Source organism: Polistes fuscatus, unplaced genomic scaffold (assembly GCF_010416935.1).
Source record: "Polistes fuscatus isolate 324 unplaced genomic scaffold, CU_Pfus_HIC Scaffold1, whole genome shotgun sequence".
Lineage (NCBI taxonomy): Eukaryota > Metazoa > Arthropoda > Insecta > Hymenoptera > Vespidae > Polistes > Polistes fuscatus.
In genome coordinates, this window is record NW_025112997.1 from 15514410 (window position 1) to 15539150 (window position 24741).

The 24741-nt window shown below is 32.6% G+C and overlaps 1 protein-coding gene across 1 annotated transcript in view; it reads right to left on the bottom strand.

The window, feature by feature from the left end:
- LOC122522183 (collagen alpha-1(XVIII) chain) overlaps positions 1-24741 on the bottom strand; it is a 200575-nt gene that overhangs the window by 163493 nt on the left and 12341 nt on the right. The window contains 1 exon segment of the mRNA XM_043643021.1: positions 20839-20909. Coding sequence (XP_043498956.1) covers positions 20839-20909 — 71 coding nt within the window.

A 24741-nucleotide genomic window follows, 5' to 3' on the forward strand; every position in this document is an offset into this window, starting at 1 on the left:
TAGAGAACACGTCAATCGTATCTATGACGTGATTTTTATTTTATGATATTTTTATTTTTATCAATCCAATTATATCGTCTATATTCAGCTAAAAATCAGTAACTAACATTTATGCAAATCTGAATTATTGCTCGTCAAACAGATTTTTAATGTAAAAAATTAGGTTTGCGAGTAGTATACTTTTTGTTAATGCTTTCACACGTTACTATTGATGCTTTTTATGGAGTAATGACTAGTAAATTCAAAAAAGTCATTTTAAAAAGCAGTGTAAGCTTTATAAGTTATTTAGGGGCAAAAGTGTAGTTAGTGACTCAAGGATTGAACATAGACAATATAAGATTTGTTCTTTTTTCATTTCGTTTGACAAATTTTTCCTTCGTCCTGGCATTACAAATATACAATTATTAATAACAAGTTAAAATTAGAAAAATACTTAGAAATAAATTTATAAAAATGAAAACAATCATCGTCTAATTATTTTAATTAGTTTCAGTTAAAACCAAACCATAGAGTTTTGAGAACGGAGCAACAATGACTATGTCGGGGCGGTATACTTTGGATGTATAATGTAAACGTATAAATAATCGAGGGCAAAAGGCTTTTCTACTAAATCAGGTGCATTATGCGCGAACGCAAAGGTGGGACTTGAAAGTGAGAAAGATGAAGTGATGAGAAAGGAATAAGACGAAGAGAAAAGCAGAAACAGAGTGTGGAAAGGGCAAAATCTTGAACGTGTTTGAGCTCGGTTTGGATGAGTATGCGCGCAAAAGAGAAAGGGAGGAAGAAAGAGAGAGAGAGAGAACCAAGAAGATAGAACAACGGGTGGGAATAAGATAGCATAGGAACGATGGCGTTAAGGTCTTTACTTGCCTTGAGCTGGATGAAGGTAAGGGCTGTGCCGATTAAATATTACCGAGATTATTCTCAAGTTCTTACGAAAAAACAGCATCTTCAAGAACTTTGAAATAATCTTACTTTTTCTCTCTCTTTCTCTTTCTCTCTTTCCTTACTTTCGATCAATCGCTGATCATATTTTTCAATCAACGTCATTTTTTGACATTTTTCTTATCTACAACAAATTTATTGTTAAGAAAAATTTCTCTTCCGAACTTTTTTGCTTAAAAAAGAAAATAAAAAAAAAGAACAAATAAAGTAGAAATAAATAACGTTTCATAGCTTTCAGCCGAGAAACTTGAAGAATTTAAAGATAATCTTTCTTTTTCTTTCTTATTTCCGATCGATGATCGATCAGAATTTTTCAATCTATTTTCTTCTTTGCCCATACATTTTAATTTTTGTCTACAACAAATTTATTGTTTGAAATAAAATTTCTTTACCTAGCGAACGTCTTCTTTATATTTTAAGAAACGAAGAAAGTAAATAAAGTACGAAGGGATGGCGTTTTAAAGTTCACTAAGTAAGGAAAGAAACGAACGACGCTGAGAGATCGTTATTTCGCGATTTTACGACGGTGCCGTTAATTAAACGGCCTGAGAGAAAAGTGTTACGTCGAGTAAACGATGGTTGAATAATAATTAGAGTCCTTGCTCTTCGGCAAGTTTATTCTTCAAAGAGCGCAACGTAACCATCTGAACTGGGAGCTACGCAAGGTTTTATAAAATTATCAATTTTCAACTGAATTGATAATTATTCAACAATTAATACTCATTGTAGTTCCTTAATGATCGATCAAAAAAACTATTTTATTCATAATTTACACATTTAATAAGTATTTTTACATTAGATTATATCTTACGTAAGATTATTTTAACAATTATTGATTTAATATAATATATTTAAAAAAAAGAAAAGAATTTTCTATAAACTCGGTATATCAAAAAGTACTAAAGTTTGAATTACTGTCCTGAAAATCTGGAATACGATATGATACGTTTCATAAGGACAACATCCGATTCCATTCCTTCCTGGTTCAGTACGCTGAGATATGAAGGCGTGACAAATTTAACTTCGACACTTGCCACAGGTCGGGGGTCTTATCGAAGTGTAGGAAAAAAAACAAATAGGATCAGTGAAAGACGGATAACGAGGGTGATAAAACGAGAGTTGTAAGAGAAAGGGGCAGAGATGTTAGAAGCAGGGAGGGAGAAGGGAAGCTCCGATTGGAGCTCAGCTTTCCGTGCTAGAGAAAAACGGAACGAGGGAGAAAAGGCAACCCTTCGAACAAACGATGCTGTAATATCTCACGGATATTCTCGATCGGGCTCTAGCTGAGGGACGGGCGAGAAAGGAGAGGAAAAGGGGGGGAAAGAATCGTATTCAAACTTTCCGATTATCTTTCCGAAGTGTCTGGGAGGGTGCGACTATTTCATCCCACAACCACCACCAAGACTAGTACCCACCCTTCTCTAACTTTTTTTCTCTCATATCTATGGTTTCTTCGATGCTCGAAGCACGACTACAAATAGAGTGGCTATATTTTTTAAGAAAAATTTTATAGAGATAATCGTATCTTTTCCACATTTATTCTTTCCATTGTTACGTCCCAACTGGAGGAAGGATGGGTTAACGGGACAACAGGTAATGACTACCCTTCTGGAGTTCTAATTTTTAATTCTACTCATATAAATATTACTTTTATACAATTTGGAATTGTTAAAAGCCCTGTCATGTTTTATTTCTTTTTATTGTAAATTGAAAGAAAAATCTATTTTTCTAAAATTTAAAGAAAATTCTTTCCTTGGTATAAACATATGCGATGGACGGTTATATTAAAATACTCATGGAAAACGTTCTAACCTAGTTTTCGTTCGTGTCTCATCCAATTTCCAAGTGAACGCGCATGACAAATAAAAAATAAACCACGATAAAGATGCTTTCGTCATTCAACGAAAACCCGAGACGCGTTTGAATGCCAGTCACTCTCCTCTCTTTTCCACACTTTGACAAATAGTCCAAACCTCAACCGCGAAGCCACCGTGCGTGAAATGGAATCTCCCGCGATTTCATTCTATCACTGAGATATATGCGTTTTTTCTAACAAATAGAAAAATTACCTCATCATGAATGGTTTGAAAAATTACATTACTTTCAAACGATCCATTACACTTTCTTTTTTATATATTTTTATCATATATATAAATTATATAATAAATGAATTTTAAAAAATACGCTTTCTTTGTATATATTTGCTTCGTCTTCGTAATTATTGTACTAACATAAAAAGACAGAGAGAGAGAGAGAGAGAAAGAATTATATTTGACTATACCGTATATTCGTTATTGAAATAAACCAAGAGAAAAAAAATTACAACTGTCGATACGGATTTGATCGGTTCCCTTTGGAAAACATCGATTTCGTTTTCGACTAAACCCTTTCTTCCTTTCCGATCAGAACTTTATCCGATTTCTATCCGTGCACTCGAATGCGCTTGCAATCATTTATTTCAGAACTTTTTGTATATCCAAACAATGAAATTTTATATTATTTTACATAATTCGTTTTATATCGGCACAGTTAGAAAGAAAAAAAAAAGTAAAATGCCGGACTCGCTTATCTATTTCAGAGAATCGAATTTCCTCAGGTTCTTTCGTACTCGTACGACAGGATTGATTGCAAGAGTTCGCGAGACTTTAAGTCGGCAAAATTAAAGCAGATACGATCGTCCTTTACTCCTTTATTCTTCTTCTTACTTTTCTTCTTCTTCTTCTTTTTATTTTCTTTCGTCTAATTTCTTTTCCTCCAAGTGGATCTCTTCTCTATCTTATAAACGATACAAAGAAAACAAAAGGAGTATGAATTTTTAGTTGAATTAGACGGTAATAAGGAGAAATGGTCCTTTTACTAAAAATACATCCATTTTATTTGATTCGCTCGTAAATATTCTACGTCGATTGTCAGGGCCATTGATCGGAGGGACAGGTACTTCATTTGTAATACAATAGCAGGTATAAGCTAATTAAAATCGATCAAATCATTTTATGATACGAAGAAAAACATCTCTTATATCTTCTAATTAGACACTTCAAATCTTTTTTTATATTCGTTATATATATATAATCATGCTAGAGATTTTTTTTCCCATTAAATCCGAATTTCTTGTCGAATGAGAAAAGAACTAAAATGAAAAAGAAGAAAAGACTTGTCGACATAACGGGCAACGAATTAATATAGTTTTTGAGGGCGAGAATAATTCCCAGCAATTTACTTCTGGCACTCGTCCGATTTTACGGTCCGTCGTCGTACACCGCTTCTGGCCATAGTAATTTTCATCCACGGAAATTTAGAGGTTGGATATATATATATGCAGGTAGATACCAATATATAAACATACATACATACATACAAACATATAGTACATAAAAGGGCTAGTTACGTAGAATAGATACGTAGAGAGACACACATAGACATAGAACATAGAACATAGAAATAGGTGAATGTTATATGGGCACGGCCGAAGGTGCCGCTCGACATAAACGAAGCGACACTATCCCGTGCAGTGTATGGTATGCACTGGGAATATGGACCGTGCGTTTTGTCCGCCTCGTAATTTTTCGGTTTCATTTGGCTGCCCTCCAAATAGTTGCATATTGTGTCAGCTTCTCCTCAGACACGCAGGAAATTGCTTGGCCAGATACAGCCACAGGAAAACGACATTTTCCACCGGCCAGGCAACACACCAGGAAAGCTCTTTTAATTGGTTTCGTGGAATCAGAAAATTAGCCCATCTTCGTATAGACACATATATACATATACGTGTACGTCCGACAATGTCACGTTTCTATCTTTCTCTTCTTATCTTATCTTTTCATTTCTTTACTTCTTAATCATAATCTCGAAGAAAGTAATACTGTTTTCCGATCTTTTTCAAAAGTTACGTGATACGAAAATACTGAGTAAGGACTTTTAATCTTACAATTAATTCAAACGAATTATCGGAAATAATATCTGCCAATTATGATTTTAGTCATAAAGAAAATTTCATAAAAATATCATCAAAAGTTTTCAATCGACGAAATAAAGATATTTGAAAAATTAAATTACTTTTGCAACGATCTTACAATTTCTAACAAAAAATATTCAACATTTTTCATATTTTTTAAATTAACTCGCCTGTGAAATATGTATGTTCGCTATTCGATTCTGATTATCTTCCCGGATAAACCGGAGAACTTTTATCTTTCGTATTATATTTTCACTACTTTTAAATGATTCAACGAAGAGAAAAAGAATTGTAAAAAAATATCAAAAATTTAAAACAACTACTATTATAGTTTCGGATAAAATCGTTAGCGAATCTGAACAAGCGACGAACGTTCCTTTCTCGTATTATTAACCCTATGCGGAACAAAAACAATATTTGCGAGTTTTTTTTCCATAACATATAGTAAATAACGCACAGATGCCGGGAAAAAAAATGTTTTAAATCCTTTTTTTTTAAAATCACATATGTTGCGGAAAAGCAACATTTAGTTTATTGGCACAGCCGATATTTTCAGATAAATTCTAACATTGGGCATGCGAACTATTGACGTGTAATAAATAATACCTATAAATTACGATTAGTAATTACGATTAGTACGATTGATTAGTATGTTGTAGAAATGCAACACGGCTCTGTAAAGGGTTAATAAATATAGATAAACTCTAATTTCAGTATAGCTTCGGAAAAAGAGTTGAAGAATACGAAGAATTGATGTAATAATAATCGATCAGAAAAAAACTTGTATATATCGCAACTCGTTCTATAAATTTCAACCGATCTTGATAGAAAGATCGCGGTTACTTGACTATCAATTATTTATCGTCAATGGATTTATGTTGAAAGCGGAACTCGTTCGACGTCTCTATAAATACGACGACACCATCGATGTAATCTGCTTATCGGGACTCGAGCGTATCCTCTCGAGTACGGTTGGGATATCTTTGTCCTTTCTATTCCTATTCATTCGTTCTATCCCACCCAGAAATAGAACGAAAGAGAAAGAGAGAAAGAGTGCTCACGAGCCCACATGAGATTAAACGTCCACATATCAGACGTCAATAGAAGATTCGGTCGCTTAATTTCGAAATACTATTGTTTGTCCGATAGTTCAAAAGAAAAGAAGAAATTAGAGTTGTAATGAATTTGTCAAGATAGTGAAGACGAAGTTTCATTGAGAGTTTGGAAGTAGAAAAAGGTAAATAAAGATTGGAAGACTGCGAACTAAAAAGAAAAACATTGGAAAGATTCCAAGAAAATAGAAAAACGAAGCACGAAAATGAGACGAGGGAAAAAAAGTGAAAGAGTGAGAGAAAGAGAAAGAGAGAGGTTGAAGACTGGTTACGATGTAAAGAAGCAAAGTTGTAAAGGATAGATTACGTGGAAATAGAAAATGACGAGAATCTATGTAGATGAGAAAATAAAAAATTAATCAAACTTCGCAAAATGATAGAAGAATTATTTTTTATAAGACAAGGAAAGCTAAAACCAACCGCTGTGAGATGAAAAATAAAATACTAAAGCGGAAGGTAGGAGTATATCCAATTTCTGTCTAGAATTCCCTAAACAAACAAGTATCGCTTACGTTGCCAGAAGACAACTATGTGATCGAGCTCCCAGTTTGTTAAAATTTCATCTATTTACCCGAACAGCTGCTGGAAAAGTGGATTTCCTCCAACGAGAAACCACCTCCTATCGTCTACATTTGTTACGTAACTAAAAAATTGTATCACATTAAAGTCATGAGATTTACTAGCGTGATTATAAACAATGAATATTATATTTCTATACGCTTTTACACGATCGAGAAACTTATGGAAACATAATCAATGAGTTTCTAATACATGCTTTACTATTCAAAAATTATTTCTAACAATTGAAAAATAATGAAATTTCCTGTAACATTATTTAATGTTTAAATATCGTTCGAATTTCGAATGAAATATTTGGAAAAATGATAAATCGTTTTCTTGCTACGTCCAAACCGTGGAAACCAGTTTTCTAGCATTTCTCTCTTTTCGAGAATCTCTTTGACTAGTTCGGCTTGAGTTTTCCGAGTAAGCCAACGTTGAAAAAGAAAACAGAACGAGAAAAGACAAGGTTAGCCGTCGAGAAACTTGGCTTTACAGAAGAAACGAAACATCCGATTGAATAAAAGATTTGCATGCAAACGCAATAAAGCTAGCCTCGTATATTCCTCAAATAAAAAAAAAGTATGATATTACCTGTACCTACCTCATATTTGCAAAGGAAACAATATTTGAAGAAAAAGAATGTACGAAGCCTCCACGCGTGATAGAAGTGAAACTCGTATTATCGTGTGAAAAATAATCAATTATCATAATAATAATCCATACACACATACATACACAAAATACTTAATAATAATAATAATAATCAAAAATAATCAAAAAATGATCAATAATTAATAATTAATGATTTATATATACAGTGAGTGTCCCTTAAAATCGTACATGTTGATATAACTGTCGAATTCGAAACATTCATATAAAAACAAAGAAAATAAAAACATATCAAAATTATTTTATATTCAAAGTACGTTAATAGGTATTTAATGTTTACACTAATGTATATATATTTAAACAATCTTAAATATTGTATATCATAAGTAGAGTGCATCAAAGTATTGGACATACCTGAAATAATTGTTAATTTATCGAAAAAAATGTATATTGTAGTCTAGAAGCACAGAGTATAAGATCGACGTACCTTCCCCTTCGAAATATTCCGTTAGAGTGGTTCGTTGTCTTCTATGAAAGTTCTTTTATTGATTGTTGTTTTTATGGCTTTCTGAAGGATACATATGCGTAACAGGAATAATATTCGAAATAAATAGAATTTATTATTCTGAAAGTCATACAAGTAAACAAGAATCAATAAACGAACTATAACTAATTTTCATAGAAGACAATGAGACACTCGAACGGAGTATTTCAAAGAGGAAGGTACATGTTGATGTTGCACTCTGTGCTTTTAGACTACAATATACATTTTCTTCGATTAATTAACAATTATTAAAGGTATATTTAACATTCTCAAAATATGCTACATCACCACCCATCGTTCCAAAAATAAATAAAATTATTGATCGATGTATCTCATACATACAACATACACATGCACACACACTCCACACACTAACCAAGAACCTTCTATAATTTCGTTCAACTGTCGATTGATTGTGAATTCTATCTCATCTCTCTCTCTCTCTCTCTCTCTCCCCTTCCCTCCCTCCCTGCCTCTATTGTACTTATCTTTTCATGTCGTTTCATAAAATTTTATTGTTACCGTCCTCTAAAAAATTGCACTTTAAAAAGAAAACAAAGGAACAGTAAACAAAACACAATGTTACAGTAAATATTGATTCGTTATATATTTGTTATATCAAAATATTGATTTACTGTAAAATATTGTTTTGTTTTATAACGTTATAACGCACATGGGTCAGGAAAGTAATAAAAAAAATTTTGATTGATATGAGTTGTTCCAACGATGAATTAATTATGACATATGGTAACGTTTGCTTCCATGTTTCAGCTTGTCTCAGGATGGGTCGCTCCACATATGCTCGCCTATTCTCTTTCTTCCCTTCTTTACATTCTTCAACTTGTCTTTTTCGATAAAACCTGTTTCAACTGTGGTCGACGAAAACAAAGAAAGAAGAAGAAAAAAATAAAAAGAAGATAAGAACGAAGAAATGGTAAAGAAAGATGCACAACCGTAAGTTCGCATCTGTCGAACATGTAAACATAGAAGTAGAAAAAAAAAGTCTCCTCAAACTTTGGATCTTCTTGTAAATTCGTGATTTCTCTTTTTTGTTACCTCTTTCGTAGCCTTGACGTGGCGTCTAATAGAGAGAACAAAAGAATGAGAAAGACTATAATTGAACGATTTATCCTGTCGCGTCGTCAACCATCATCGGGAAGGCACGTTCCTCTCGTACCAAGTTTTTCTCGTGATTTAATCTTCTCCTTCGGTTCGTCTCATTTATACGATTAATTTCAATTAATGTTAATGAACGTTGCTATAAATACGTTCGTATCCCTCTCCATGTCTTCTTTCGTTCCACGAATTATTTCTTTATCATGATTAAAGAAACGACGTCATTTAAATCGTAAGTTAAATGCTTCGTATAAATTGCCAGTAAATTGAATATAGCGATTAATTATGAAACAAAGATATCAAACTTTCCATGTGTACATTACAGATATTTGATACAATTGTCGGTCGAAAGAACAAATAAGAAACAAAATATATATAGAATTTTTGTACAATGGATCTATTCCACAAATTCAATTAAAATGCAAATCAATTTTATTATCTTATCGTGAGATTTTGATGAATAAATTCCCCGTAAGAAAATAATTAAACGCTTTTTAAATTAGTCGAATGTTCTACATATACACAATATCAAGCACACAAGAGTATATATCATAAATCATAAGAATTAAACGAACCGTTTTCCGTTGAAAACCTGTCAAAAACGAACAAGAGAATATCGGAAAACATATGGATCTAAACGCTCATAAAACTAGATATTATACGACACGAATGAAAGCTCAACATCGTACGAATAAAAAATCGTCGATAAAAATAGTGGGGTGGTCATTCTGAGGGCTCGAAATAAGTTTAGGACCAAGTTTATGATGCTGAACTGGCGGTTACGATCAGTTCAAACAAAATGGGTACTTTTCTTTCTCTTTCTCACTCTCTCTCTTTCCTTCTTTCTATTTTTTTAGTTGCCTCTGAATTAAACCACACGTGCAACGATATCACGCAGCACGTGCGAATGAACTTAACAATTAACTATCTCGATTATTTCAAATATTGTTTCTCGTTATTCTACCGTGAATAAAGATATAATTATAAACATATGTATAAAATATATAATATATGTTAATATTAATATATATATACGAACAAAAAATAACGGAAATATTTGAGGTAATAATAGTTATTGAATCGTACAATTCAATTATGTTTACCATAAATAAGCATTGAATAATTTCTCTTTAATAAGTAACAAATATAAATTATAATATATAGAATCTATATAGAAAAGAGACAAATTTTTTTTTTTTAACTCAAATTAGACTTGCAAAATATTCCAAGACGAGTTGATATTACACATTTTTAAAGAGACGATAATTTAATCCATGAAAATTCGCAATGAGATATATTTAAGATTTCTTTCGGCAATTTAAAAGTCTTATTGAAATACATGAAGCCGTTCTATATATTTCCATTTCTAAATTTGACTGTTCCAATAACGTTTTGTACGATGAAACTCGAGAGATTTATTGATCATCAGTAGGGCAAAAGTTTCGAAGTTTCTCTCTCTTCCTCTCTCTCTCTCTCTCTTAAACATGCTCGCGTTTTCCAACTGAAACTCAAACGGCCCTCCTGCCGCGAGAGACTCGTTTCGAGTCTTCCTTGTGGGATGACAAAAAGAAAATGTGTGAATAAAACGAACAATTTCGAACGACATGTTGGATCCGTTTGACTCCCTAGTATGTGTTGCAGAAAAAAAAATAAAAGAAATTATCGTGGGAGATAAAACTAACGTCAAAAAATTTTAATCTCCCTCCAGGCTGTATATAATATAATTATTTAATAATTATTTATTAAATCTCTCTCACACAATATATATATATTTTTCAACATTTTTGCTTAGTATTTTAGATTTTATATCAATATGTAATATAAATGATCGATATTATACTGAGAACTACAAAAACCTATCTCTTTTATAAATACTAATTATACATATATATATAATATTTTATACTATTATATTTAAAATACTAACAAATTGTTATCTATACGTACTATTTATTTTACAAAATAGTAACTAAATGAAAAGATGTATTATTAATATGTATTTGACAATTTATTTTGATATAAATTGAATTGATTAATTTATTTTTGATATAAACTTTTTATGCACTTTATATAAGATCACTAAATCACTTAAATCAAAACACTTGTTTATATACAACTCGTTTTTTGTTACTTATTATTATTCATAACGTCGGATTTTTTTAGATTTAGTTAATGTTTAATATGAAAGTTGATGAAACAACTTATCAGAGAGAAATTTTGATGTATCCGGAAATCGATAAATAATTATCAAGGCAAAGGAGTAAAAAAAAAGATAAGTAAAAAAAATATATTACTCACGTGTGTCGTGTGTGTAATACATAAGGATAGGACGAAGACGTGGCGAGCATCGGAAAAGAGGATGAGTGAATAAGGAATAAAAAGGAAAGAGGTGAAAAGGTATGCAGAAAAAGGCAAGAAAAAGGTCAAACACGTGAGTACCAAGCTTTCTGATATATCTGATGCAAAGTACGTATACTCCTATACAAAAAGCACTCTTTTCGTCGCACAACTCCCACTTCATCGAGACTTTGATAAAGCGTAATCACGTCGTGAATACCTTAATTACAAAACAAATATAATCTGCTATTGTAGATAATTGTTAGGAAAAATTCTTTATACAATTTTTTGTTTAATCAGATATGATAATTAAAAGTATTCGAAAGGTTCGTTAAAAAAGTGTAAATTTTCATAACGAATCAAAAAAGAAAACGCTACATCCTCGTTTCTGTTCATTTTAATTAACGCTGTGATTGACATTACATGTAAGAAAAAAAGAAAGAAAATAAATTTTTTAAATTGAATCTTAATTTCAGAGTTTTTTAAAGCCAAAAAAGCAACAGCGTAATATCTTGTCATCGACAGGTGAACAACTCGTTAAGAGATCAAACGAGTAATAGTGAGACAGGAAAATGAAGGCAGAAAGGAACTACACGAAGCTTGAACTCCTTAAAAGAAAGACTTTGAATGCGAACGAATTAATTTGTAGGGAGGTACGAGTAATAATTAGGCCACCAAGTTTGACTTCGAACGGAAAGTAGAGGAGGGTTTTCCTTCTCAACGACTTTAAACATGCGGAAGCCAAAAAGCGAGAGCTGTCGGTAACAGCCACGGGCTGTATACTCGGTTGAAGGGTTGGATAGAAAGAGATAGAAAGAAAAGACTGTGAGGGTGCCCACAGTCGAGCCTGTTTTGTTTACGAGTCTTTTGTCTCGCTCGAGGAGTAACGATCATTCGTTATGTGGCACTCGTCACGCGAAAAGCTTTTTCGCTCGGCTAGGTGAAAAACTTCTCTCTTTTTATATATCTTTTTCCTCAGCCACTCGGCATCCATCCTAAAGCCCCACTTCTTCTTCGACTTCTCCCTATGTCTCTTTTCTCTTTCTATCATCTTTGTCTTTTTCTCTCTCTTTTTATCTACTTCACCTCTTACTCTCGCCTACTTTTAGATATTCGTACTCAAGAGTGCAATTTCTCTACGTACTTTCGCGTATGTGTAGCTATAAGCAGAGACGAACAAGCGGTATGAAACAAAGTTACCCGGAAATACTCGAAAGTGTCACGCTTTTTAAGTGTCGAAGCCCAACCTTAAAGTTAGACACCCAGAAAAGGTTGTCTCTCTCTCTCTCTCTTTTTTTTCCCTTTTTCTCTTTCTTACACTCTTCACCCTCTATCTTGTCTTCTTGTCTTATTTTCTTCTCTCTATCTTCCCACTTTACCCACCTGATTACCCCTCGTTTGTCTTTGCGAGCTTTTTTCGGTTTAGAATTTTCACTGGAGCAGCTTGATTATACCTCTGATACCAATTCTCGTTACTACGTTCTAACTTTCCTTTCATACTATTATTCACTTTAAATTATTCTTTTTTTTTCGTTAGAACGCATCGCATTAACGTTTGTTTAATTAGGGAAATGATAAGCGTTTCAGATTTTTATGCAACTCTTAACAACGAAAGTCGAAAGGATTGATTGATTCGTTTCGTTAATTAATTCATTCGCTTGCTACGACTGTGATCATCCTAACAAAGCAATTAGTTTACTCAATCGAGAGGTTATTGGTCCACCGTGTTACATCACACTAACAATTTTATTTTATCGAATTTTCTGATATTCCAAACCACAAAATAACTTTAATTTAACGTGAAGAAATGAATTGAATAAAAATCTTGAATAAATATCTAAAGCACATTTTGCATCTTTAAGAGAAAAAGAGGCTTTTAAGCTGCAATTTAACTTTAGTAAGTTTTGAAAAATATCTCTTGTAGATGGGGACCTTATTTCATTGAAACGTTGGAAAAACGTTTCCGTTAGAAAAACTAGACGCCCTAGTCTCTTCGTCTTTTTAGACTAGTGATATATTATATTTCATTATTCAAAATAATTAAGCACGGTAATAAATATAAATCTTTTTTTAAAAAAAATATTATATGTACTATATATTATAATTTACATTACAGTGTACATCATAATACACATTTTCCTATATACAGATTAATATAATCCGGACGGGTTGTATAATTGAATTGAGGATAATTTTATATGCAAAAAAATAGGTTGAAAAAAGAGAATAATACATTGTCGATTGAATTTTATTGATTTTACATATGAAACGAAACATTTAAAAATAGAAACGAATGTAATAATTTTAAACACACCAAAAAATAAAAAAATATTGATAGTAATAAAAAGTATGCGCAAATTATATGATACGTTGAAATAATCTTTGGAGTAAGAAACATGATCATATTACTAGGATGCAATTGTGAATAAAAAAGAAAGGGATGGTTGAATAACTAGTAAGAGAAAGAGAGATAGATGAACGAAGAGAGGGGGGGACAGGTAGAAAAAGATGGCCGGCTGCGAGCGTGTTTTATTTCGCACGAGATACGTCCAGCTTGTTTTACGAGTGCGTTCGTCCGAAAACGAGAGCGTTGTTTATTTTTTATTTTTTTTTATTCTTTTTTTAACCAACAACGAGCCTCCCTCTTCGCATACTTTCTACCCTCCAAACTTTTTTCCACGTTCCTACCTATCTATTCTTCGTTCTTTCTCTTCTTTTTTCCCACACTCCTTCACCCCAGCTATTGCATTTTCTTTCCTTTATTCTTTTATTATACTTGTACAACTTTCCATCGTGTAACGGCGAAACATCTTGTTCCTTTTTCGCAACAACTGTACAAAAGTCCCGCAAATCGGTCGTAGCCACGCGATTCCATCTTTCGCGAATAAAGCAAGTTTCTTTGACTCTATCTTTCTACAATGATAGAGTGAAATGCAATAGAATATAAACATTTATTATTCGAAATTGATCGATATTGGTATACAAGAATGTATATAAATGTATATGCATGTCGAAAGAACATTTATTGAGAAAAATAACAAATACAAATATATTTATAAAGTCAAATTTTTGTAGAACAGAATCCAATAGTATGCTTCCGATACTTCAACATGAGAAGTTTACAAAATTTTGTTGAAAGATAACCCGGAACGAGGATAGACGTTGAGAAATATAAAATCATTGTTGCAGTAAGGATATGAATGTTCGGAGGCATATGAATGGTGATTCACTGGCTGATAAACCGCAGGATTATGCGCAGGAGAGAGGCGAGGGATTGTATGGGACGTGGTACAACCAGACGATATATTATAAGGTGAGCTATCCATAGGGAAAGAAAAAGCTGGAGAGATAGGGAAAGAGGAAAGTGTAGTAGAAAAACATGGAATGAGAGAGAAAGAGAAGGTTAGCGAGTCTTGAAATATTTTACACTTTCCGAGCACGCGCCGGGACCAATATGTCTGCCTTGGGCAACCACCGACTGTATCACGTCTCCACGATTTTCTATGGTTTTTGCATTCGATCTTTGCATTTACTCTCTCACTCTCTCTCTCTCTCTCTCTCTCTCTCTCTCTTTATCTGTTTGTCTTTCTCTTTCTTTCTTTCTTTTTTTCTTTCTTTTTCTTTAGAAACTGTACCTATATTTCGTATCTAACGTACTACGATAAACGTCTGCAAAGGAACAAATTTATAATAAGAAGAAAGAAATTATTTATGAGAATAAAGCATGAACGTATAAAAGCTTCGCTTTACTTACATTTTTCTTGAAGTCTAAAAATCTTTCTCTTAGGAAAAAAATTTCACGCGAAAACGGTACTATTTATGATTTCTTTCGTCGTCGTTCATTTAATTTCAATATCAATAATAGTTTCATAAGGATTCGTCATTAATCTTTAATTATCATTTGACAGCGCGTAACGACAACGTCGTGAAGCATATCGAAAGTTTGTGTACTTTTCCTCCACCTATTCGTATTCATGTCGAGTCAAAGGAACAGAATGATCGATGAGTCATGATGAATTATTTGGTACAAACACGGTTACGGTATGCTTTCGACCAATCATCGCCCACATCCGGAGCACATCAGAGTGTCCCAAAAAGAATACGTAAAGACACGCAACAACGTCGTAACGTTTTTCATCGTGCCGCTTCTTTAACGTCCCCTGTCTGTTTCTTTTTTATATCTTTTCTTTTTACGTATATACACGACCGATGTAATATATGTAAAACGTATTTATATCTTTGGAACGATGAACATTTTTAAAGTACGAAGAACGAAGGAGGATAGGCTGATGTATATTAATTACGAGCAGTCGTCTCTCCTTTGAATCTTTTGACTTATACAGAAATTGTGCTCTTTGGAGATAGTCCAAAAATGATTACAGTCGAATTTTTTAGTACGAACTTTTGAAGCGTCAGCAGTTTGTTGTTTTTTTTATCTATTCTCTAAGATTTTTGTAATATGTACGCATATAGGTACATACGTATAGTAATTTTACACCATTTAACAACAATTTATGCGAGTTCTAATTATATATTGTTTTATCAATATTTATGCAAAAAAAAACACAAGATCGTATCGCGCAATACATTTTCTCGAATTTCATCCAATTTCGAACTTTTCTTTAATCTTGTTTATGTTTTTATTTTTTTATTTTTTATTTTAATTTTGTCTATACTTCTTTATTATAAAGAAACTATAAATAGATTTTGTAAGGACTTTTCTTCTTTCCCGATAGAACGATAATAGGAGAAGAATAATTCATAAATTTTAATCGAGTCGAGAGCTCGTCTGTTTTTAGAAAATTACTTCATCGGTGGTTGTTGTTACGACAGAGCGGAAACGCACACCATCTTGCATTTCTTTATATTCCATAATTTTAAACTCAATATTTTCCTTCTATTAGTCCGACGACGGTTGAGATGCTACGTCTCCCTCGTACCGATCTTTATTCTTAACGATCTATTTCCTTCTCTTACCATGCGGGCCAGAAATATCTCGAAATTCTTTCGAATCGTACTGAGTAGAAGATACTATGAAAATATTTAACGAAACGATGTCTCTAACAGAGACCGGGTGTATCGATATTTCTCTTTTTTCTTGTTTTAATTCTAGTTGTATGGAAAAAAAACAAAAGGAAAGAAAAAGTGTAAGAATACGATAAATCGAATAATGAGTTTTCCAACGTAGAAAATGAAGAAAATCGTTGAATTATTTCGTGTCGACAAACACTTCTTCCTCATAGCGAGACTCTATTTTCCCACTCTTGCTTTAATGGAGTGCGCTCCCTTGAATCAGTATGAGTGGAAGTAAGGTCGACGATGGCGAAGAGATGAAAGCATCTCTGTTCCAGAGATTACGGACAACAAGGAATAAGAGAAAATGATTTTTCCAGAATTCGCGCTAAGATTTTTCGATTTCTTTGTCTATCTTTATCTATCTTTCTATTTCTTTTTATCTTCTTTCTACGTAATATCAGATTACATATAATCGATGTGTTATATAAAATAATAAGAAAAATAAAAGGTTTCGTTATGTTATCGCTAAAACGATAAACTAAAGGCAACATAGCAGTTTAGAAAGTTAAACGTCATCGTTTTTAATTCTATTACCTTACACAATTTCGGTCTATTTCGTGAAAATCACCAGAACGTTTGTTACGATCCATCATCAGACGGCATATTGAACAGTTTATTGCGAAACGTCGTTCTCAATCGCTAACAATAAAATCTTACCGTTCACTCGTACATCCAAATTATATAACAATAAATCAGAGCACGTCTATATTTCCGAATTTCTCGATTTTCTCTTATCAACATTCTCATATTCAAATTCTCCCACGGAACATAGGGCAGATTTAGAATTACAGATTTTAGAAAGGACCAGAAAGCGAACGCCACCACGGCTGGATATTAAATTTAATTCACGGTTGAAAATTAATCTTTAGAAAAGCAACGAGGGAAAAGCTCAAAGATATGAATATTTTCTTATTAAAATTTATGATATTATTATCATTTTAAAGAGAGCCTCTTACAACGAACAGGAAATCCTCTAACGATAATACGTCGAACTCATACACGCGAAACTCTTTAAAAGTGATCACGAAAAGTACCAAGTTTTATCGATCGATTAAATATTCGAATAATCACAATAATAAAAGTTGTATGAATATGATCTCAAAGTAAGAAAAATCGAAAATTAATTAATTCGGTCAATTTCAAAGTATCTTTCCTCAAAGAATATCTTTGTTGACTCAACAAAACTGGGAATGAAAATATATTTTAATCGTTTTATACTCTCAAACTTAACTGAAAACTTTTGCAGAAATCTGACGATAAAAATTAACACGAATTAATCATGGGTCAACTATTAAATATTGACGAGGTAAATGATAGTACAAAAAGCAGTCGTTTTTGCAAGCACCAGAACAGGTTTGATACAAATGAGCTTCGGGGAAGAGAGACACGTTATCTCGCATCCTGCGGGAGCTATACATCCGGTCCCTTCTGTGCGTTGTTTAGCTAAATCTCGGTATCATCGATCCCTTTACATTTGTGATAAGCAAACTAAAGATTAAGAAAAAAGCGATTAAATCTATCTCTTTTCCTCTCGAAAAATTATATTGTTTGCTTGATAAGAAAATTATTTATAAATGTTAACATTTTGTCATTTGTAACGGTAAAGTCATTTTCTACCTTACCCGTAGTATAACTTCGCATTAGTTTCACAGGATTCTTTGTTATAATGTACTTTCCTTACTTTTTTTTAGAATAATTACGAATTTCATCGTCACCGATTCACAATATGAAAATATTCTTTTCATTGTAATGAGCTCGATTATGAGTTTCTTGAAAATAAAGAAAAGCCATCCCTCACCATTCTCCAATGATCACAGCCTTTCAAGAGAAAAGGAGCATTCTCGTCATTATCCTCAAAGGACTTTTCTTTATTAACTCCGCCCCTTTCTACCTTCAAACAGTTCTATTTAAAACCCACGGCATTCAAGGGAGTTCGACTCAAAACTCCACAACTTCTCGAGGTAAAATGAAGGTATAATAAAATAAAATGAAATAAGAGGGAGGGGGGGGACGAGCAAGACGAATCCTTCATTGTTCTGTTGAAATTTGCACGCGCTTTGGTGCGAAAGAAAGTCGTGCGAACGAAAGATGTTCTTAAAGGAAACTAATTTAACGTGGCTACTCAACTCGAACAGAATTTGAGAAATACTTTAAAGCGTGAATGTTTCACAAAAGTAAAAGTTAAGATTTCATTTCGTCTCAGTTTCTCGTAGTAAACTATCCAAAGAAATATGTTAGAAAATTAATCGGTAATACGAGTAATAAGATAACAGAAATTTCAATCGAATAATTGTAACAAAAACGAAATTCATTTGAAGAGAATATTTTAATGAGAAAAATAACACCGCAAAATGAATTATATTGTAACGTTGATTTTAATACGACATATAAAGACAAGAAGAGAAAAAAATTAGACATGTGAAAAAAAAAGGGAACAAAAAATGCGTTTGAATTCGAGTTGCGATATGAGCAGTCTCGAATAATTCTAACGAAAAAGAGATTTGTTGAAAGAGATTAGAGGATCGTAGAATACGTTTATGTACCCGTCGGAGCATATGTCGACTTTCACTACTATGCCGTTCGAGCGAAACGGTACGCGTGGCTTGCGAACGCTTTGCTAGCGCTTGGCTAAGGTCACTGCGGTGAGGTTAGCGAAGAGATGAAAAATCCTCTCGGCGGATTCCCACAGGAATATCGCGGTAGGGTATCCTTATAAAACTGGCAGATTAGACCGAGGCGTGACGAGGGCTGGAAATCCGCTCTCTGGATTTTAAGTATCCCACTGACGCGAAAGCGGACCTTTCTATCCCTTTTCAAGCCCTCCCTGTCCTCCCTACTTCTCTCCTCTACAAACTGCAATAGCCGCAAAAGGAAATAGAAAAATCATGGAATTGAGCTTGGCGACGTGCGACGCGAACCGGATTACGTTCCTTCTTGTCTCTCGCGTGCTTTTTCATTTCCTGAAATATTTTCCTACGCAAAATTGAACGAAGCCTAGTATAATTAATCTCGATTGATCCTTTTGAATTAGCCGCTTGCTTTTGAAATTATTTCTGATATGATCGGATTTGATAAAAATTTTATTAACTTTTCTAACTTCGATCACCCAACTTTTTCATCTTTCTTTCAATTGGCTACATTATGGATATAATGAAAGGAAAATTTGTATACGAAGTGGTATGCCGATGACACCTTTATATAATAAATACGTATCGAAACACACTGTTTACCTGAATTCTACAAATGTATAAAATCTAACGATATATTTACATGGAACTTATTGTAGGGTTTAATAGGTGGCTATTTTATCAAATTGTTTAATACTGCGCGATAGCGACGGCTAAAACGGAGACATTTGTACGTATGAATGCAGACGTTTTTTGTTCATACTGTCGTCAGCCGAACCAAGACGACGAATAGCAGTTTATTTTCGACACTCACGATTTAAGCCAATTCCGGTGTAATCCGTGTCCTATCGTTCGTTATATCTTTTGATTTATAGAATATATTATGTCATTTTTTTATTGTATTCGACTCCACTCCTCATTTTTCCATCTTCACGGTATTGAAAAAATATTTGTTTATTATCATTTTGTTATACGAAGTTTTCAAAATAAAAGTACACATAGATTAATTACCTGTTGTTCTTACTAAAAAAACAGTTTAATCTACAATCTGTGAAGTTCCTTCGTATATTTTTAAGAGATCAAACAGGTTTAATTTTTCAAAATAAATTAATCTACTTCTACGATATTTGGAATGTTTATAGATATTTTTAGAATTTTATTTCAATCGTTTTTAATGTTACGTCTTCTGAAATAATAAAAATAATATAGGTAAGATGTCTATTTTATGCTGTCCTCATTGTTAGATATCTCATCAAAAATAGATCTCTTGTTATTTAACGATTGAAACGTAGTGTCGCTCACGTTTTATTATCTTTGAATAAACGCCTATTATTCGACCGCTTCTATAAACGAAGCAATCTAAACAAAATGATTTCCAAGTTATAGTATCGTTCTTATCTCATCTACGTTAAACTTCATTATAATATAAATTAGATAGCTTGCTTTTTAATTTTTTAAAATAGATGTCTTTTTCACGAAAAAAAAATCTAAAAGAAGGATAAAATAATCCATTATTTTTCGATGTTATTTGTAGAGAAATCAAATACTATTATTATTTCAATAAATTTTCGATAAGAAAGGAACGTTTGTCTTGATTTTTTAGAAAACGCTGACATAGATAGATTTCTTAAATCTAAAGACTAACGGAAAAGCTCGAATTGAAAAGTCAAGAGTGAAATCTATTCCAGCAGGATCGCTCGAAGTAAACTATCCGATTTATATGGTCAAGAGCTATCCTACGAAACGAGAAAATATTTTGTGTATCCCGAGGAGAATCGCCGTCGTATTCGGACAGCGTAAAAATGGAGAACGATTTATATCGCAGAGAAGTCCCTCGAAGTTCGTGAACATGGAACGACATAGAGAACGAAAGGTATAATATCCTAGAAAAGTTTTATCTAGCGAGAAATATTCATCCAATTGGTAACACTCGAATCACTTTTATTTTTCGCTTACCCCTTTTTTCTCCAAAGAAATCCGATCGTCCGGGAACCGTTCTGAGAACGAGGAAGATCAGCGGCAATATTCTGAAACCAATTTTATTCGATTAAAAAATGTCATGAAGTAAGTAGAACAAAAACAAATTGATAGATAAATAATATACATATACAGCATATGTATTATTTTATAAAAAAAAAAAAAAAACAAAAAAAAACAACAAATCGCAAATGTTATTTCCAAGTAGACAATGTTAAAAACTAATAAAAAATATTGATGCTGTTCTGATTTAATATAAATAGCAGATTTTGTAAGAATATGGAAGAAACCTCAGAACACGCGTTGTCGGATCAAATTAATTCTTCCGTTCTTATCATTATCAACGTTCTCATCTTCTTTTTCTTTTTTTATCATTTTCAGGCTAGAAAAGAAAAGAGAACCTTCAGGGAAGATAGGAAAAAGGTAATACTAATTATAGAGGAAGTGGAACAGAGAAGAAAAGGAAAATGGCCAAAAGTGGGGAGGATATTTAGAACAAGAGGGCAAAAGCGGAAGATGGTAACGATTAAAACGAAAGCAGAGAGGCTTGCTCGTCCTCCTACAATTTCTCCTCCCCCACCTCTTCCTCTTCCTCTTCCTCTTCCTCTTCCTCCTCCTCCTCCTTCTCCACCTTCTGCTGTCGGAGGATAACGGCAGCAATAGAGAAGCTACGTGATCTCGCGGAAGAAAAGCATGAAATTAGCGTTAAAACGAATCGAAACACCGACGTTGTTTTTTCAGGCGAACAATGCGTTGAAGCATAAATACGTTGGATATTTAGATACAGCTCTGAGCAAAGAATATTCAACATAATACCTATTGGCTTCACCGATTTTTTCTTTGCAAAATCATGTCAGTATGTTTTTCACGTCTCTCCGAAAACGTTGTTTCGTTTTTTTTTAGTTGTATTTGTTTTTTTCATTAGTACAACGAAAACTCCTACGATCCTAATTTTTTTATAATTAGTAGCCTTTGTTTTACTCGTTGAAATTCTCATTGACACGAAATTCCTCTTTCTACGGGATATTAGTATGAAAACAACAAAAATCGAGATTAAACCGGAAAGATAAGAATTTAAAAGTCGATGAATTTGAATATAATTTTTGTCTTTTTTATTTTTATTTTTCTTATTTTATTTATTTTTTCTATGATAATATACGTATGAAACGAATGCAATTGTATATGTTACTGTTACTTTGTGAAATCCGTTAATTTATGGAATGGTCAGCTAAACCCTGAAATAACTATATTAACATGTTTAAATGTGAAAGAAAGCAGAATTACATACATATTTCAACTGATATAAGTAATAAATGAATTTACAAGATGCGAATTGAAATTTGATCTCAAGTATAGGAAAAGTAGTCTTTGATATCGTTTCAATTTCTGCCTATATTGTACTGTTGTAAATCCGGAGATAGAAAATATATGTTTCTTCGTTTTAAGGTCTTCAAAATAAAGATTATTAAATCTCGAGATAGAATTTCTCTATTGATTTAAAGAATCAATTTAGATTTCATTCGAAAACTATGAAAACGAAAATAAAATTAACGTAAACAATGAGTGCACGTAGATTCGTTTTTACTCCTTTCTGTCCTTCGAAAACTGATTTTCCGTTAGTCGTGGTTATTTCTTAAAACTATCAATTTTACAATTAGCGTATAATAAAATTCTTTTTATATGCTTTCCTAAAAATGCCTAGTTATTTCGGGTCAGACCTAAAGTTTCCACAACTTAATTGAAGTATACAATATAACGTATATGACATATATACAAATTTACACATATAATAGAATAACTATAATAGAATTTATTAACTCTCTGATAGAATTTGATTAAGACGATAAAGTTTCAATTAAAAAGGAATGAATTTAATAGAAGATAATTTAGAGTGATTTGTGACTTCAACAACTTCGATATGAATGTTCGATATACGAAATATATACATAGATGTATGAAATATATATTTTGTTCTTCAAGAGGTTACTAGTACGAGAGATATTCCCATCGATAACCGTGACACGTACAGAAGTCTCTTTATACGTAGAACAGCGTTGTCCTGCGAACTGCGTGGGCGTTTGCCAATAGATGTCGAACGTGAATCACGATCGAGAATTCCGGCCTTACGTAATGCGTGTAATACATAGACGCCAATATCTAACTGCACGCACGAGTACGGCCAAGCCCATGTACCAACATCGATTTTCGTCAATCGATTGGAAACAACGTTTACATTATTTTTAACAATATTATATAACACTTTTGATGAAAATGCGAACACCGGAACAATAATCATAAAGATCGTTTTAAACAATTTTCGTGTAAAATGTACGGTTATAAAATTAAATTTTATTCGTGTCAGGAATTTGTTAATACGATAAATTCGCAAAATACGTGATTTCGGAATATCAAACATTGCTTTGCAATTCTTGTCACGCATTTACAATAATGCGTGTACAAAGAATGTACACGAAATAGCAATATTTTTCATTCGTTCAACAAAAATCTTTGTTAAGAGAAATTTATCGAACTTTGATCGATCGAACATTTTATTCCGAGCAAGTAACAGTATGTCTTCTAGGTATTACCAACATTCTTATGCGAACGACATTCGTATTCGTTTTTCATTCTGACCGAGTCGTTTAACTTCTTTCCCTACGTTTTCTTAGCTGATTCGCGGAGATTGAAATTAGTTTGAATACGAATATTTTTTCTTCTGCAAATATTAAAAACCATTTCTGAAACATTAAAGATGGAAAAAAAGATAAGAAAAGTAAATAGAATATTCTCAGAAAATATAAGCTGTATAAAGTTAGATAAAAGTATTCAAGATCTTTTAAAAATAATGACAAGTATGAAAAAAATGATGAAAAACGAGGAAGATGGGAAAAGATTTTCCTACGAGAAGTACAAAGCTTACTTTTGTTTTCCATTTAAAATCAGACACAATCACACTAAACCTCGCGACAAAATAATAGCACCGTAAGTCAAGCCAACGTAGCGTGTTCGGAAGATCTCAACCTCGTCGTCGTCCTGGGTATTTAATGAGAAACGATTCGCGAAATGAGAATATACATCGTCTGACCGCTTACCACAGCATCGATGGTAATGATAACGAGCAAGGACGACACCCTATTAACCAACTACTTTAGAATATCACCCATAAAAGGAAAATTAAAAGAATGCAAGGAATATCCCAAACGCCATTACTGCACGCGCTACTATTTCCAATTATAGGAATAATTAAGAGCAACGGCTATGATGTTCGAAAAAACGATAGGGTAGAGTTTATGCCTCTTCTATTAGTATGGCTCCTTAACGAAGTTCTTTTTTTTTTTTCTCTTTAGCATCTAATTTTTAGTCGCAAACTAAAGTTTTCCGATGAAATGCTACTTACATTCAAAAATATTGCGCTAAAGTATGTAAAGTAAACATAGATATGTAAAATATATTTGTTTATTATGTAAATCATATCCATATGTATGTTGATTAACGTACTATGTACCTATGTAATTCATTATAAATACATATATGTATTTAGATTTGTAAAAAAATTGTGCAAGAGAGATTGATAGAAAGAATTATCGATAAAATCTCAAGTATTTTTAACATGCTGACATGTTAGTTGAAAGCTTGAATAATAGACTTGTAATTGAGAACACTGTTTCAATTATTTATTACCATAATAAACCTCTCAATATGTATTCTTGAGAACGTAATCATAACCTTCGAATGTGTACAACTTCCAATCTATCGGCGTAGTTTATTTAATACGAGTATTACGTCAGTATGAATCATTGACGATGAAAAAATATGTATTTATGGTTCTTGATGTGTACACGAAGAATGTTCAACCTATTATAATCGTTTAAACGATGCGTT